General features: G+C 36.4%; 1 protein-coding gene across 6 annotated transcripts in view; it reads left to right on the top strand.

The window, feature by feature from the left end:
• ARHGEF12 (Rho guanine nucleotide exchange factor 12) overlaps positions 1–16,209 on the top strand; it is a 144,324-nt gene that overhangs the window by 118,743 nt on the left and 9,372 nt on the right. For all 6 annotated transcript variants that reach the window (XM_033861898.2, XM_019941753.3, XM_019941754.3 and 3 more), the window contains 14 exons: positions 120–155; positions 523–677; positions 1,651–1,797; positions 2,906–2,991; positions 6,225–6,350; positions 7,973–8,087; positions 9,696–9,796; positions 11,666–11,743; positions 12,864–12,939; positions 13,468–13,635; positions 14,490–14,577; positions 15,061–15,147; positions 15,286–15,365; positions 15,661–15,897. In XM_033861898.2, coding sequence (XP_033717789.1) covers positions 120–155; positions 523–677; positions 1,651–1,797; positions 2,906–2,991; positions 6,225–6,350; positions 7,973–8,087; positions 9,696–9,796; positions 11,666–11,743; positions 12,864–12,939; positions 13,468–13,635; positions 14,490–14,577; positions 15,061–15,147; positions 15,286–15,365; positions 15,661–15,897 — 1,580 coding nt within the window. The remainder of the gene's footprint in view (positions 1–119; positions 156–522; positions 678–1,650; positions 1,798–2,905; positions 2,992–6,224; positions 6,351–7,972; positions 8,088–9,695; positions 9,797–11,665; positions 11,744–12,863; positions 12,940–13,467; positions 13,636–14,489; positions 14,578–15,060; positions 15,148–15,285; positions 15,366–15,660; positions 15,898–16,209) is intronic.

Here is a 16,209-nt window from a genome sequence, read left to right as displayed (position 1 = left end):
GCAATATCCAGAATTATTTATCAGCCACTGTAGTTTAACACAATTTTGAGTATCTTTGTCATAAATTTCTTGATTTCTGTTTTGTTTTTGTGTTGACTCTCTGTTCTCCATCATTTTAGGGTGACTGAACATGGGACACCAAAGCCCTTTCGAAAGTAAGTATTCCTAAAGTAGCTTTCAATAGGGTATATTTTAAGAAATATATCTTTTCTCCCCAAAGTCCTAGTTTTAAAGGAAAAGAAACCCTGTACACAAATCTGTTAGATAGTATAAAAGAAATTTCTTAATAAACACAATTATTTAAAAGATATATATAGAGGTATTGATAACACACGTAAGCTGTTTTGTAGGAGATGATGATGTATTTATAACACATGTAAGCTGTTTTGTAAGAGAGGATGATGTTTCAGGCTCTGTGCAAAGCAGTCCTTCAGAAATATGACTGATTTACTGTAGTGTAAAGACTTGTGCTATTGTCCATGTGATATCCTCAAATAGAATCCATTATTTTTTCTTCATTAGGTTTGACAGCATAGCTTTTGGAGAAAGTCAAAGTGAGGATGAACAGTTTGAAAATGACTTAGAGACAGATCCACCCAACTGGCAACAGCTCGTTAGTCGAGAAGTGTTATTGGCACTAAAGCCTTGTGAGATCAAAAGACAGGAAGTAATTAATGGTGAGTTCAATTAGTTTTTGTTGTTGTTATTCACATATATTGAGTTTTATTAGAGTTAAACCAACCCCTGAGCCTTGGAGTTTGCTTCGAAGTGTCTGCTAGCCTTTTGTTTTGAACAGAGAGGAAATTAAACTAATAGATCGATGATCCTTGAACTTTCCAACTTAAAAATGCAAATGATTGTATGATTCTTATTGATAATTTAAAAGGAAAATGCATTTAGCATTCAGGTTATTTAAAATTCATAGCATTATAGATCTTCAACTTGAAAAATCATTGAGACATTTGTCCCATCACTTTACTTTCAGGCTAAGTTATTTTTATGCATAGATTGTAAATGAGGAAGCTAAGGCTCAGGATGAGTGGTTGAATTAGTCAAGATCATACAGCTGATAAGTGACTGGAAGAAAACTAGAATCTAGGTCTTCCTTTATCCTCGTGCATGTTCTTTATTTTATCCTAGCATATATGTGACAGAGAGATGACATGGAAGCTGTACCTGCTGCTGTCTTTAGGCTGTGATTTGGATAAATATCCTTCCTGTCTCTAGCAGCATTGAGACATAGTGAGATTATAAAGTCTGGCCTCAGAAATAAGAGTTTATAGGCAAATTAGGTAACACAGAGTGCTGTTATTTCTGAGGAGGGTTCAATTCAAAGTCTGTGTGCTCTTTGGGCTTACAGTTTTCTAATGCTGGAGTTGTGATTGGTTGGTGCTCCCAACCAATGGATTTTGGAGTACGTTGTTAAGTTTTAAGTACAAAATAGTTTTGATGATATTTTTCATTTGCCAGTATTTATACCTCTGTAGGAGAGTTTAATGTAATCAAGAAGTGACTTCAGAGCTACTATATCCTTTCAAAACTACAAATAATTATTATATAACTCATTTGCTACTTAATTTCAGCTAAAGCCTATGTTTGATCCCATTCTAAGTAAGGTAACATTTTACATTTCCTTTTTTTCCTACTTAGAATTGTTCTACACTGAAAGAGCTCACGTTCGAACATTGAAGGTTCTAGATCAAGTGTTCTATCAGCGAGTTTCCAGAGAAGGAATTCTGTCACCTTCAGAACTACGGAAAATTTTTTCAAACTTAGAAGATATTCTTCAACTTCACAGTAAGAGAAATTGACTCTGATCTTTTTCCCTAACATTTCCAATAGATAAAAGACTGTGAGTATGTAAAGGGACCATAACAGTAAAACCTTATAAATGTATCCATGTGTTAGCTTTCCTGAAATTATATAATTAAATGTGAGCATAACATAAAGAAATGATTGGATCTTTGAATTTCTCCCCAACCCTTTACCCCCACCCCACGCCCCCATCAGGCTTTTTTATACAAAGTGTTAACACAGGACTTAGGGCCTAAAGTCAATGCCTGAGATGAAAAACATGAATAGTTAAAATTACCCTTGGAAATTCCCTATTGATTACAATATTTATGTTTTTAAAAAATGTATTCTATATAATAATATATGTATAAATATATTTTGTAAGTAGTAATATACAGCATATAATCCCATGGTGGGAATATTTTCAGGAATTAAATTATTTTATTGTTTTGTTGCTTGGAATGCTTGAGTGAATACATAAAGAATGTCTTGCTGGCTTTCCCTGGTTGTAGTTATCTTGGACTTTTGTAGGCAGTGGTACCAAAAGAGTGGTACTCTTTTTAAGTCACTGTTTCTCCAGGACCCTTAGTTTTCAGTCTATCTTTCATCAAGGATGCCATCACCACCTACCAACACCCTCCCACCAAATGGTTGGTGAGACCTAGGATCACCCACCCTTTGTGGGTGATCCTAGGTCTCACCAGTGTGCACGGACACATTCAAGCATGATGATGTCCATTGCCTGGGAACACACACATTTTGAGAGGAACAGTGGATGGAGTCACCTATACAATTGAACTTTGTTTTTTATGAACATGGTTGGTTATAGATGGAGTCTTGAGGTTAAATGCGTATTTGATGCACCTCAGTGTGTATAATGTGCTAGTTTCCACATTGTTTTATGCTTTGGCAACTGTTTTTCAGATAGAACTCAAAACATTTAGGTTTATAGGAATTGGGTCCAGATTTATATTTAAGGCCATCAGAAGCAGCTATATGCTACTCTGAAAATCCTTTTTTTTTTTTTAAATTTAGGTTCGTGGTATTACCAGTATCTCAGCCTGAAATGAATGTATGCTTAATTTTTTTCATTGTTTTTTTTCTCCCTTAGTTGGGTTGAATGAGCAAATGAAGGCTGTTCGAAAGAGGAATGAGACATCTGTTATTGATCAGATTGGGGAAGATTTGCTGACTTGGGTAAGGAGATTTGCTATTTAATTTAAAAATTGTCGTAGACACTTGATCAGATTCAAGGTTAAGTTGCTAACCTTCCCAAATATGCAAACTCCTCCATTTTGCAAAGCTAATGTAAAGATGAAAAGGGGTCCAACTGTGTATTCTTACTTATTCTTCTAATAAGTGCCCAATCAACTACATGCTCCTTTCTCATCAAATTAAAGGTACTAGTTCTTTGTGTTTAAAAGAATGTAGAGTAACATGGATATTGATAAAAAATAATTTAACCGATGTAGAATTTTAACTGTCTTCTGTTGTCAAAATCTCAGAATTGTACTGTAAAACATTAGACAATTGTAGATCCAAAACTACCATCACAAAAGTAGAAGGGTGAAAATTACTTAATCTTACGTACCAGGAAAGAGTTCAGAGACTATAGTAGCTGTTTGTCAAATTGTAGTTATCTTTCCAGCTGACTCTTTATCAGTATATACTCCATAATATATACTCACGTGCCAAGCACTGTTCTAGGTACTGGGGATGCAGTAGCAGTCAAAACAGATATGGCTCCTGCGCCAGTGGAGCTTATAGTCAATGGGAAAAAAAAATTAAAAAACAGTCGTTAGGGGCTTCCCCGGTGGTGCAGAGGTTGAGAGTCCGCCTGCCGATGCAGGGAACAAGGGTAATTAAAAAACAGTCGTTAGTTATTTCAAGTGTGATTAGTGTTACAAAAAGGGGAGAATACAGGTTATTATGGGAATAGATAGCAAGGAGACCTGAACTGGAACATACAGAAAATCTTACTAGGGGAAAGTGGGTTTGATCCAGACATTTAAAGAAAGTACTATAGTTAAGGCTGTGAATAATAGTAAAATATGTGATGTAGTTCTCAAAATTTTAACACTGGTTGAACAAGAACTGTTTAGCTATGCCGACAGATATTTACTTCAATATGTAGACTGAGGAAATGTCACAAGATTTTGGTAATTTTACAATGATAACTTTTTGGGAATTTTACAATGATTGATAATTTTACAATGATTAAACACTAGAAAGTTGACTAAAACAATCTTGATCCTACTCCTTTCATTGATGGTGAGACTGTAACTCAGAATCTCCTAATCTGTTAGTAGAACTCTTCTTAGCCATTAGCCACTTGACACGTAGAACAAGATCAGGGAATCATAATCCAGTCTCATCTTGGATTTACTGAACTTTCCAAAGCATTTTCTCCTTAGACCCACACTGGCATCATTGTTATTAAGGAGACTTAACTTCCTTGAAAAATCCAGCTTATTCTGTGGCTACTCTGTGATGGTGGGACTCATTTTGTTTCTTGATATCTGAGTTCTGTTGCCTTGGCAGCACTCTACTCAACTTGAAACAGAAAATTCGTAGTATGACATAGCGTAGCATCAATTTTCTTGTTAAGTTTGGATTAAAAAGTTGTAAGTCATATGGACCTAACGATATCAATCTTGATTCCTAAGCAGTTTAATTTGCATCTAATAAAAATAATGTTTAACACCAAGTGTCAAGTGAGATTCATCATTAATAAGGTACAGAAGTACATTGGTCCTCTTACCACAGTCCTTTGGACTGCATAAATCTACTACATGGTGAAATAAAGCGGAGATACCTCTTAAAAGTGGGACCACAAATTTATTTTAGAACATTCAAAAAGAATTGTATTCTTGACCAATGTGATATGCCTATAAAATGTTGAGGAAAAGCAGAATGGACTAACCAATTTGGTTAGCAGCTGCTAGGTACAAAGGGTTAATTTAGGGCAAAGCGTTGGCCAGAAATACTAAAAGCAAAAATCATAAACAGGTGTCTAGATTTACTCTATTTCTTTTTCTATTTTTTTTTTTCTTTTTTTTTTTTTGCGGTACGCGGGCCTCTGACTGCTGCAGCCTCTCCCGTTGCGGAGCACAGGCTCCGGACGCGCAGGCCCAGCGGCCATGGCTCACCGGCCCAGCCGCTCCACGGCATGTGGGATCCTCCCGGACCGGGACACGAATCCGTGTCCCCTGCATCGGCAGGCGGACTCTCAACCACTGCGCCGCCAGGGAAGCCCTACTCTATTTTTTAAAAAATAGTTTTGGAGAATATTTTTCCAATATTGGTCCCTTGAGGTCACCTTATATATACTTACGCTGCTAGTAAAACCACTGTAAAACTGCTTACGGCTAGGGTGTTATTTTCTTTTGTAAACAGCCACTGTTAGTAATTGCGTGACACCTGGATTGACTAACATACCAAAAATGCTGCCAGTCTCATCTCTAAATATGTTGAGTGATATTTATAATAGAATAAGAATACAACATTGGAGCAACCTATTAAAATATCACTTCGTATGTGTCATAGTTGAAGAAGAAATACTCTGAATTTAACTACAAACGCCCTACAAAAGGATTTTTTACAAAATGCCTTCGTGTATAAACTTTTGGAAATATGGCTTTAAATGGGAGATTTTTATGAAAAGCTTCTTTATAAACCATAAAGCAATTGCTACAAATATAAAGGTGGTTTTAAAAATCATTTATTCGACCTGTACTTATAAGAATACCTATTATGAGTGAAGCACTTGTTAGGTGTCTTATAAGAAACCTTAAAATCGTGGCATGTACAAACTTAAATTTACAAATGAAAAATATCAGTAAAAAGTATAATTTCTAGTAAAAGAGGGTCATAGGCTCATGAATCTTCCCCAAGAGAAATTCAAGGGATGGATCCCTACCTTCTACGTGGGTGAAGCAGCAGTGATTTAATTTTGTTGTGACCCAGAAAAGTTATGACCTGCCCCGGATTCCACAGTAAGAAAGTAAGCTTAGAATCCCAAGGATTTTCTTCCTAGAGCAGTAAGACAGTAATTTTTGTGAAGGTGTCACATTCTAAGAAAATCAAATTTAATCCCAGTCTTTAAGCATTTTGTGTCTCATATTCCCCCAAGTGTCAACGTTTCTATCTGATTTAGAAGTGGAATAGACTGAAAAAGTAGTAAGTTATGGTAGAGGCTACAAGCAAGAAAACATTGGACGATGATCAGGAAAGGTCTGGATATGTCAGGGTCAGACCCTTTTTAATGGAGAATCATTGATAATCCACATAAAATGTGTAGATTTCTGTTTCTTGTCACTTGAGGATACTTATTGGAATATTGGAAGGATTGTGGCTGTCTCTCATTTTGCCTGGCCTCATATAGACTCAGTATCCCATTCTCTGTTGTGTTCTTTGCGTTCTTGGCACAGTTCAGTGGACCCGGGGAGGAAAAGTTGAAACACGCTGCTGCTACCTTTTGCAGTAACCAACCCTTTGCCCTGGAAATGATCAAGTCTCGTCAGAAAAAGGATTCTCGATTCCAGACTTTTGTGCAAGTGAGTTGAGTGAGTCATGTAAGAAAAAAGAAATGCCATTTTTTATCAATTACGGAACAAACTAGGGGAATCCTACGACTAAATTTTTTACAAGGATTATGTCTGTGTTTACGTTTTTAAAGCCATACATTTTCTCTTAAATTACTGGAAAATATAAAGATGATACTGGAATGGTGAATAATAAAGAATATATGGCAGGATTACAATACTTGACATAGAAGTCCACATTGCCATGGAGATACTGTCAGGAAATGGCCCATGTACACTATTAAAATAATACCGTCAAAACATCAGAATGGCCTTATATCAAGCCCAGGGAAGAGCGTAACAAGCAGTCATGCTTACTAGGGCATATATTGGTGTAGACCAAGGGTCAGGAAACTATAGCCCACCAGCCATATCCAGCCTCTTCCCTGTTTTAGTAAATAAAGTTTACAAAGCTGTATTTACACAGTCGATATTTTTATTGCTGCATAACAAATTACCACAAATGTAGCAACTTAATGCAAATGTATTATGTCACAGCTTTTACAGTTTAGGAGTACAGGTATAGTTTATCTGTGTCCTTTCTTCATGCTTTCACCAGGCTGAAATCAAGGTATCACCTGCAGCTGCAATTCTCAGCTGCCACTCTTCTGAGCTTACACTGGTTGTCAGCAGAATTCGTTTCCTTGTAACTATAACCGGGAGCCCTGTCTTCTTGCTGTTTGACTAGGAACTGCTCTCGGCTCCTAGCGAATGCCCACATCTCTCTGCTACGTGGCCCTTGTAGGCAGTTTACAAGATGGATGTGTCCTTTTCTTCCAGGCCAGTAGGAATGGGTCTCTCTGACAGAGCTTTCTTTTAAAGGCTCCTCTGATTAAGTCAGACTCACCTACGACAATCTCCTTTTTGATTGACTCAGAGTTAACTGATAGTCACCTAATCACAGGAGTGATAACCCATCATATTCATAGGTTCTGTCCACACTCAAGGGGGGCGGGGATTGTATGGTGTGTACACCAGAAAGTGAGCATCTTGGAGGCCATCTTAGAACTCTTCACTACACACAGCCAAGTTCATTCCTCTGTGTATTGTCCGTGGCTGCTTTGTGTTAAAACAGCAGAGTGGAATAGTTGTGGCAGAGACGGATGGCGTGCAGAGCCTAAAATATTCCCTGTCTGGCGCTTCACTGAAAAGCTTACAGAACCCTAGTACAGTTGAGCTGATATATCGAGACTGGTGAGCTGTTGTGCCTACTTGGAGTGGCAGACAGCAAATTAACTGACTAGCTTTTGGTAGGAATGCCAGTCGTTGAAAAATGTAACTAGATTTTTTTAATACGTGAAGATAAAACTTTTTTCACAAGAAAGCAGTTCTTAGAGTTGATTATGGATGCTCTCAGTCTTTGCTTGAATAGATAACACAGAAGCCATTGGCTGAGTGATAAAGGCAACGTTATGTGATTAAAGGAGAAAGCAGAAGTGTAGAGTGGCAGTGGTATGTCTTGGCAGGTTTTAAGTCTTGATTTAATAACCAGAACTGTGTTGCTGTAGATAGTTACATGATGAATATGTGGTATGTGTTAGGTAATCATAGTCCTAATAAGAATTACAAATTCACTTATTTGACTTTAATTTTAGGATGCTGAGAGTAATCCACTGTGTCGTCGTCTGCAGCTGAAAGACATCATTCCCACCCAAATGCAGAGGCTTACTAAGTACCCTCTTCTATTGGATAATATTGCCAAATACACAGGTACAGCATTCTCACTGAAATTAAAGAGCTTAGGAACAACAACAACAAAAACACATTTTCTGCTGAATAATCTCTCACAGCATCCTGGTGTGTGGACATTGAATTTCCAAATAGTACGGCAAGATGTTCTAACAAGATTCAATCCAGTCTTCTTTGGGCTGTTTGATTTAATGTACTCCGTTAATAGCTCTAGCACAGGGTTTAGCAAACTCTGGATCACGGGTTAAATCTGGCTCACCATGTATTTTTGTAAATAAAGTTTTATTGGAACATAATCATACTCACTTGTTGAAATGTTGTCTCTGACTACTTTTGTAATACAGCAGCAGAGCTGAGTAGTTGTGACAAAGACCATATGGCCCATAAAGTGTACAAAAAAAGCTTACCAATACTTCCTCTAGCATATATCATATTTGCTTTGAAGAAGACTTATACTGGGTTGCAGAGATGTTTTGTATCTACATATATACTTTCATTAAGTCCAACCAATGCATATCGTTCCAACTCTCCTGTTTTGAAACGTGAAGTGAATCTGAGTTTCTCAGTTGAGCTCTATACTTAGCTCTCATTAATAATTCTATGCAATCAAACGCCTGTTTCTTATGGCTGGGAATTTGAAAATACTCATACACATTAACTTTTATACTTTAATGTATTTATTCAGTATAGTTGGACTATTGTTTGGAGGATTGTAATTTTGAATATTCTGATTTTGGTATTCTTTACCAAAATAGAACCTCAACATAATCTCAACACATTTTGGTGAAGTTCATCTTCTTTTAATGATACAAATGTTGTAAACTATTTTCTTTCTTTAATATAATACCAAATTCAAAGAAACATATTTTGGAGTTATTTTGAATTGTTTTATCATTCAAAATATATTGTTTAATGGGTCCACTGTCCATAATCATGTAGGCTGTGCACTTTGATAGGGGGAAAGGGGTCCCATTTGTATAGCTTACAATGTGAATGAAACCCACTCCTTTGGGTGGGCCTGATACTTGATATAAAGCATCTCTCCTTGGATTTGGTTTCTTTTTAAAGGTTAGTATTGATGCTTAAAGTACTATGATAAGAAGTCTTACCTGTCCAAAGACTACCTGAATTGAGATTCTGCTGTAGGATTTTAGCCTGGTATAAAAATATTCAAGGTCTTGGACTTCCCTGGTGGTGCAGTAGTTAAGAATCCACCTGCCAACGCAGGGGACACAGGTTCGATCCCTGGTCCGGGAAGATCCCACGTGCCACGGAGCAGCTAAGCCCATGTGCCACAACTACTGAGCCCATGTGCCACAACTACTGAAGCCCATGCGCCTAGGGCCTGTGCTCCGCAACAAGAGAAGCCACCACAATGAGAAGCCCACACACTGCAACGAAGAGTAGCCCCCACTTACTGCAACTAGAGAAAGCCCGTGCACAGCAACGAAGACCCAACACAGCCAAAATAAAAAATAAATAAAAATAAAAGTTAAAATAAATAAAATATTCAAGGTCTTACTATGCTTTTATAACTGTTGAAATAAAGTGGTATCTCATTTATGTATATACTTACATTCTTTTCTTATTTCCTCCATTTTACATTTTGGATTTCTTTGCCGTATTTAGAATGGCCAACAGAAAGGGAGAAGGTGAAGAAAGCTGCCGATCACTGTCGCCAGATCTTAAATTATGTAAATCAGGCTGTTAAGGAGGCAGAAAACAAGCAGGTAAGAAGGAAAAAGCAAGAAGACACAGGATGACAGTGAGAATAAGAATATTAAATTAGTGTTACCTGGAATCTGTTATTACATAATTGAAGGGCGGGATATTTGTTAACTATTCATGTAGTAGGTGGGTCCGGATCAATTTGGGATAGAACATCAGAGTGGTATTTGGCTTTTTTGAGCATCTCTAGCTGCTTGTTTGCTCATTCATTCACTCTGTTGGTGAGGCTGTAGAAAAACGGGAACTTCCAAATGTATTGTTTGGAGTGTAAAATGATAAAAACCCCAGAGGACAATTCGGCAATTTATACTTAAATTAAAAATGTACGTATTCACACGTCCATTCTTTGATCCAGCAATTCTCTTCCTGGTGATTTACCCAAGAGAAATGAAGATACGTGCCCATAGACTTGTGCAGGAATGTTTATAGCATAAACCAAATGCAAATATAGTCATAAACTAAAGTAATACTAGCAGTAATGGATGACTCTCACAAACATTATACTGAGTGAAAGAAACCAGACACAAAAGAGTACAAATACGTAATTCTATTTATGTGAATTTCTAAGGCTAAACTAATTTATGGTGGAAAAAATCAGAAAAATGGTTGTCACTGGGGATCTGGGGACAGAGATTAGCTAGGAGGAAGTATGAGGGAGCCTTCTGAGGTGATCGATGGTCATATTTCATATCTTGATAGGAGCTTGATTACACAGGCATATGCATTGGTAAAAACTGGTGGAAAGGTATACTTAAAGTGTGTACATTTCACTGTATGTAAATTTTAATTTAAAAAAAGAACTGTCAATAAATATTGAACTCTTGTTAATGAGATGCATGCTAAAATGTTTAGAGATAAAGTGTGTTATATCATTTTGAGACACATCCAAAATACAAGCTGGATTGATGGATAGATAGAGGGATGAATAGATGGATAGGTATATGATAAGACAAATGTAGCAAATGTTAGTTGTGGAATGTAGATGGTGGGTATATGGGTGTTTACTGTACACATTCAGACTTTTCTGTATATTTGGAAATTTTTATAATCTTGGGGAAAAACGTACCCTTTAGTCTAACAGTTGTTTCTCTAGAAATTTATTCTAATATACATGTCCATCAGTAAGGTGTAGTTAAAAAACTATAGTTCATTCACAGAGTTGAATACCATGCAGCCACTGGAAAAATAGACTACTCTCTCTCTATGTGCTAATGTGGAACAGTCTCCAAGATATATTGATGACTGATAAACACACACACACACACACACACACACAGGGAGAGAGAGAGAGAAATGTGTATATGAATATATTGCATTACCTTTTGAATGAGTAATACACATATGAATGTATTATGTTACCATATATTTCTTTTTAAAAAGCTATATCTACACGCAACAGAGCCAAGCGTGCTTACATCCATATGTATTCTTTTTTCTTAGAGTTTTTCTCATAGGCTACGCAAGAAATGGGTATTAGAGGTTTCTTCTTTAGGGAAAATTGGGGCTGGGAAGGCAAGAGGACAGGCTTAGAGGGAGACTTACTGTTTATTGTGTGCCTTATATTACCTTCTGAATTTTGTGCCATGTACATTATTTACATATTTAGAAAGTAAATATATGCTAGTTAGCAGCCAGAGAGTTTGAAAAGAAGATTGGAAAAGAACAGCTAACGAGGTAGGAGGAAAGTTAGGAGAGGGTAATATCACCAAAGCCAAAAGAAGGGAGTGTTTTAAGGAAGAGTGAGTTGTCGGTTGTGTCTGATATTGCAGAGAGTTCAGCAGAATGCAGGTACAGTGTCCATTTGATCTAGGAACAGGGAGGTCATTGATATCCAAAGCAGTAACCTTAGCCGTGTCCTGTCTCATTTTCAGCGCTTAGAAGATTATCAGCGTCGCCTTGATACCTCCAATCTGAAGTTGTCAGAGTACCCAAATGTTGAAGAGCTCAGGGTAAGGGATGGTCTAATCATAATTTAAAACATAAAATTTGCTAAAGACTTGGAAGGTAATTAACATCTCAGTGGGAACATACATGACCTGAAGGAGTTCTTGCATCATAGATTGTCTGTGTTTATGGTTCTGTTCTTCCTTTTAAATGTCTTGGTCTGTGTGAGGATTGCTTTAGTCTTTCAATAGGGGAATATTTTATGTGAAACTAACTTTTTGTGACAAGGATTTGTAGGAGACTAAGGAACATTACTTATTATTAAAATTAATTTTATTGTGTTCTGTAGTTTGAATAAGAGTAAGGCTGTTTACTGTGGGAACTTCCCAGATTTTTGAGTAAAGGAAGATAATTATTTTTCTATGAAGCTCTTCAAAAGCATAAAAGTTGAAACCATTACAGGAATGATAGTAAAATATTTATTAATTGCCCCTTCTAGTACATGGAGCTTTTGTATTGAGTCACTTAGGAATTTAAGTCTTTCTTATACTGTTTCACTGGTTGTTCTGGCAGATTTATTTGGTGGCTGTTAAAATAGACTTTTATTTATTTATTTTAAGAGCTTATCAAAAAGCATGCTAATATGCTGCGCCCCTTAACTTCCAGAGAATGAGATTTTTCTAGAGCTACTTATGCTAAAAGATGATTCTCTTATTAAGTTACTAATATTTAGAGCAAGCCTCAGTACTAGCTGGACTTCTGTGAAATGCTATTCCTTAGAACTTTTTTTGGAATGAGAGCCTAGATCAGAGGCTTCTTACAGATAAGCTATACATCATCCTCATCTAGATAGTTATTCATAGAAAAAATAAGGAAGGGGTTGAGAATCTAGTAGCTGAATATTTACAGCTTCATTTTCATTAGCTGTTACCTCTGTTTAGAGTGAAATTTGGAAGACAGTACTCCTGAATGTTTTTCTGCAAGATGCTTTTTCCTTTCTAGAAAATTTTATGCAGCTTACTTTAACCTGATTTTTATTCCATTTTCAGTAGTTGACAGATATCAATAATAGTGAATGTAAACGGTATCTTTTATAGTAAGAATTTCTGGAAAGGAGACTAAATGGAATATCGTCTCACTAAGTGCTTGGAAATAATTTGTGTGTAATTCTCTTTATTTTGGCAGAATTTGGATTTAACAAAAAGGAAGATGATTCACGAAGGGCCATTGGTTTGGAAGGTGAATAGAGATAAAACTATTGGTAGGTGTACTGTCTGTTGGTTTGGGGGAGAGTGGAGAAGGGAAAAGAATAGGAAGTTTTCCTTATGCCAAAGAGAAGAGATAGCCGTTCACATTTTTCAGTGACAGCAATTAGCAATGGTACTTGGTGTTATTACTCATTTACAGAAGATCTGCTTATGTTATTTTGTTACATGTGAAGCATGTTAAATACTCATTTAGGGATGAAGCAGAAAATTTTGTCATGATTCAGTCCTGTCTCCATCCTTGTATTCTAATGAGTCTCAGCTTCCTTTAAACCACTGTATCTCAAACTATCTGTGGTGAAGAACCAGTGTTTTTTATCTCTTGTCAGTCACAAACTGACACTTGGGTGTAATACATTAAAAATGAATTATTAAAAAATGAAATTAAAAAATACAATAGCAAGTACATTTTTAAAATTTACTAGATTTAACAGAAATCAGTTTTTGATGTCAAATTGTTATAAAGTTTATAAAACACATCTCAATTTCTGTACTGATCACCTCGCCTACATTTTTATTTCTAGATCTATACACTTTGCTGCTGGAAGATATTCTTGTATTGTTACAAAAGCAGGACGATAGACTGGTGTTAAGGTGTCATAGTAAGATTCTGGCATCTACAGGTGATAGCAAACACACATTTAGCCCTGTCATCAAGTTGAATACAGTGTTGGTTCGACAAGTGGCAACAGGCGAGTATGTCTGCTGAATGACGCTAACCTCCAGGTTCATCGTAACATTGCATAAGATACTCAGTGTCGTTGAAGTAGCACAGCTGGCGTAGAGTTTTGTTCCTTTTCTATTCTTATACAGATTAAATGAAATTTATTTACTGCTTAGAACGTGAATACCCCAAAATTATTGAGGATGCTTAGATTCTCTGAATAATTTTCTGCATTTTAAAATTTTCTGCGTATTACTTTTATCTTTATGTCATGTTCAAATCATTGATGACACTAGTGAAGACAATGAATTGGAGGTAATCCCGTTGAAAAGGTTTCATTTTTTGATATGGTGGGGGAAAGGCAAAAACTGAAGAAGTAGGTGTGGTTTAGGTTTTTAAAAATCAGTTTCAGTTAGGAAGTTACATATTAACTGTACTAATAAGGAGATCCCTTTTAAAACTTGTTAGTTCCATAGTGGTAAGATAAATTTATGACCTCTTTCCTCCAACACCCACTGAATGTTACTGACTAACTGTTTAGCAAAAGGGCAATTCTGAATAAATTCAAAAAGAGCAATAGTGTTTATAGTTCAGTAATTTAGATACGTTGACACTTGTTTTTAAGAAATTACTGTGGAATTAGTGCTAGCTTTTATAATCTTTGTTTTATTAAAGTATATTATATATAGTTTAACATACAATAATTTGCACAAATTTTAAGTTATAGTTTGATGAGTTTTACAAAGTGAATGTGTGTTTACAAAGTGATCAGGTGTAACCTTTACCTAGATTAAGATGCAGAATAATACCAGGACCCTAGAAACATCTCTCCCAGCCTCTGTGGGTCATATTGTTAGAGTAATTTTTGTCTTGTTTTCCCAGATAACAAAGCTTTATTCGTCATCTCCATGTCTGACAATGGAGCCCAAATTTATGAACTGGTGGCACAGACAGTTTCTGAAAAGACTGTGTATGTACTGGATATAGCTACCTTGCTCTAATATGTTTTATTATCCTGAATATAACATTCCACAATTTAACTGCTTTTGTAAAAGGACTTTGAAAACCAAAAACTATGTGGAAACAAGTACTTCCTCTATATTCTTTGAGAGGTGTTCTTCTAAGAATTTGTTCCCTTTTAGATGGATCTCTCTTATTTTGGTTCTATCCTATTGAAAGTATCTTTCCTAAAGAAAAAATTCTCAGAAGCTTCAAGTGAAGTTTCTTTCATGGGTAGTGTATCCATAACATTGTGAGGTTTTCTAATCTCTACTTAATAGTATGTCACCAAAATAAAGCTATTCTCTGGCAGAAATAGTGTTTTTTGACTGTTGGTTTGATTCGGTTTCTGGTATGGTTTGTTAGTTTTTATTTTTGCTTTCTGAGTGTATTTAAAGTGTGTTTCTTTTTCCTTTCCCTCCTGTGTTTTGTATTCTTTTCAAACTTCCTGCAGCTGGCAGGACCTAATCTGTCGGATGGCCGCATCAGTGAAGGAGCAGTCCACAAAGCCAATTCCACTGCCACAGTCACCACCTTGCGAGTGAGTGTGCCTTTGCTTCCGAGTAGGAACGACTTTGTCGTTTTGGTCAGAGAAAGAATGGATAATTATAAACATTTTGTTGCACTGATGTTTAGGCACCTCATGAAGCTGAAAGATTTTTTTTTTTCCCTTCCATAGAGGAGACAATGATGAAGAAGAACCTCCAAAATTAAAAGTGGAACATCATGGCATTTCAGTCTCTGGTCTGCAGAGTCCAGGTAAACTGATCTGTTAAATTAACCCGGAAGAATGGAGTCTACATATTACTCAATAAAATGTGAAGAAACGTTAACTCTTTTGGTTTATGCAGGATCTGGCATCAGCTATTCACTTTAACAAAATTTGCTTGTGCGCCTTCTGCATACCATTATCACACTGCACTGAGTGCCATGTATTTTACTTAGCGGACAATCTCTGTAGCTCATGCGGTTATTTTTTTCCAAATATTTCCTGAATGCTTCACGTTAAAAGTTTTGTTAAGATACGTTCTGCTTTTTCTGTTCCGTTGAACAGACAGAGATTTGGGATTAGAGTCTCCTTTAATGTCGTCAAAACCTCAATCTCATTCACTGGATACCTCTGGGAAATCGGAGGTGGATGATGACCTCTTTGTGGCTGACAGACAGTTTGCAAAGGAGCAGCATGCAGATGGAACCCTAAAGGAAGTTGGAGTCAATTATCAAATCACAGTCCCAGATCCACACTTGCCTGTCTCAGAAGAACGGTGGGCGTTGGATGCACTAAGGAATTGTAAGTTTTATTCGTAAGTTAATACAGATACTTATTAAGCACCAGAGTTTTATAATGTACCATGAATTTTCCCTTCAAGAATTTTACAGTCTAGTTGGGAAGATGAGAGAAAACTTTCCCTCACCTTCTTAAGTAAAAAAACATTATAGGTATGTCAAAATTGATCTGGTTGCCGTGACCAGAGAAGGGAGGCATTAGAAAACAAGAGAGAGGTGATTATTGCCTTGAAGAATGGGTAAAATTCAGATAGGTATTTAGCAGAATATATAGAAGTCAGTCAGACAAGAAAAATGGTAGGACCAAATAGGACCA

This window comes from Tursiops truncatus, chromosome 8, assembly GCF_011762595.2.
Source record: "Tursiops truncatus isolate mTurTru1 chromosome 8, mTurTru1.mat.Y, whole genome shotgun sequence".
Classification (NCBI taxonomy): Eukaryota; Metazoa; Chordata; class Mammalia; order Artiodactyla; family Delphinidae; genus Tursiops; species Tursiops truncatus.
This window is presented reverse-complemented; position numbering and strand designations above follow the sequence as displayed.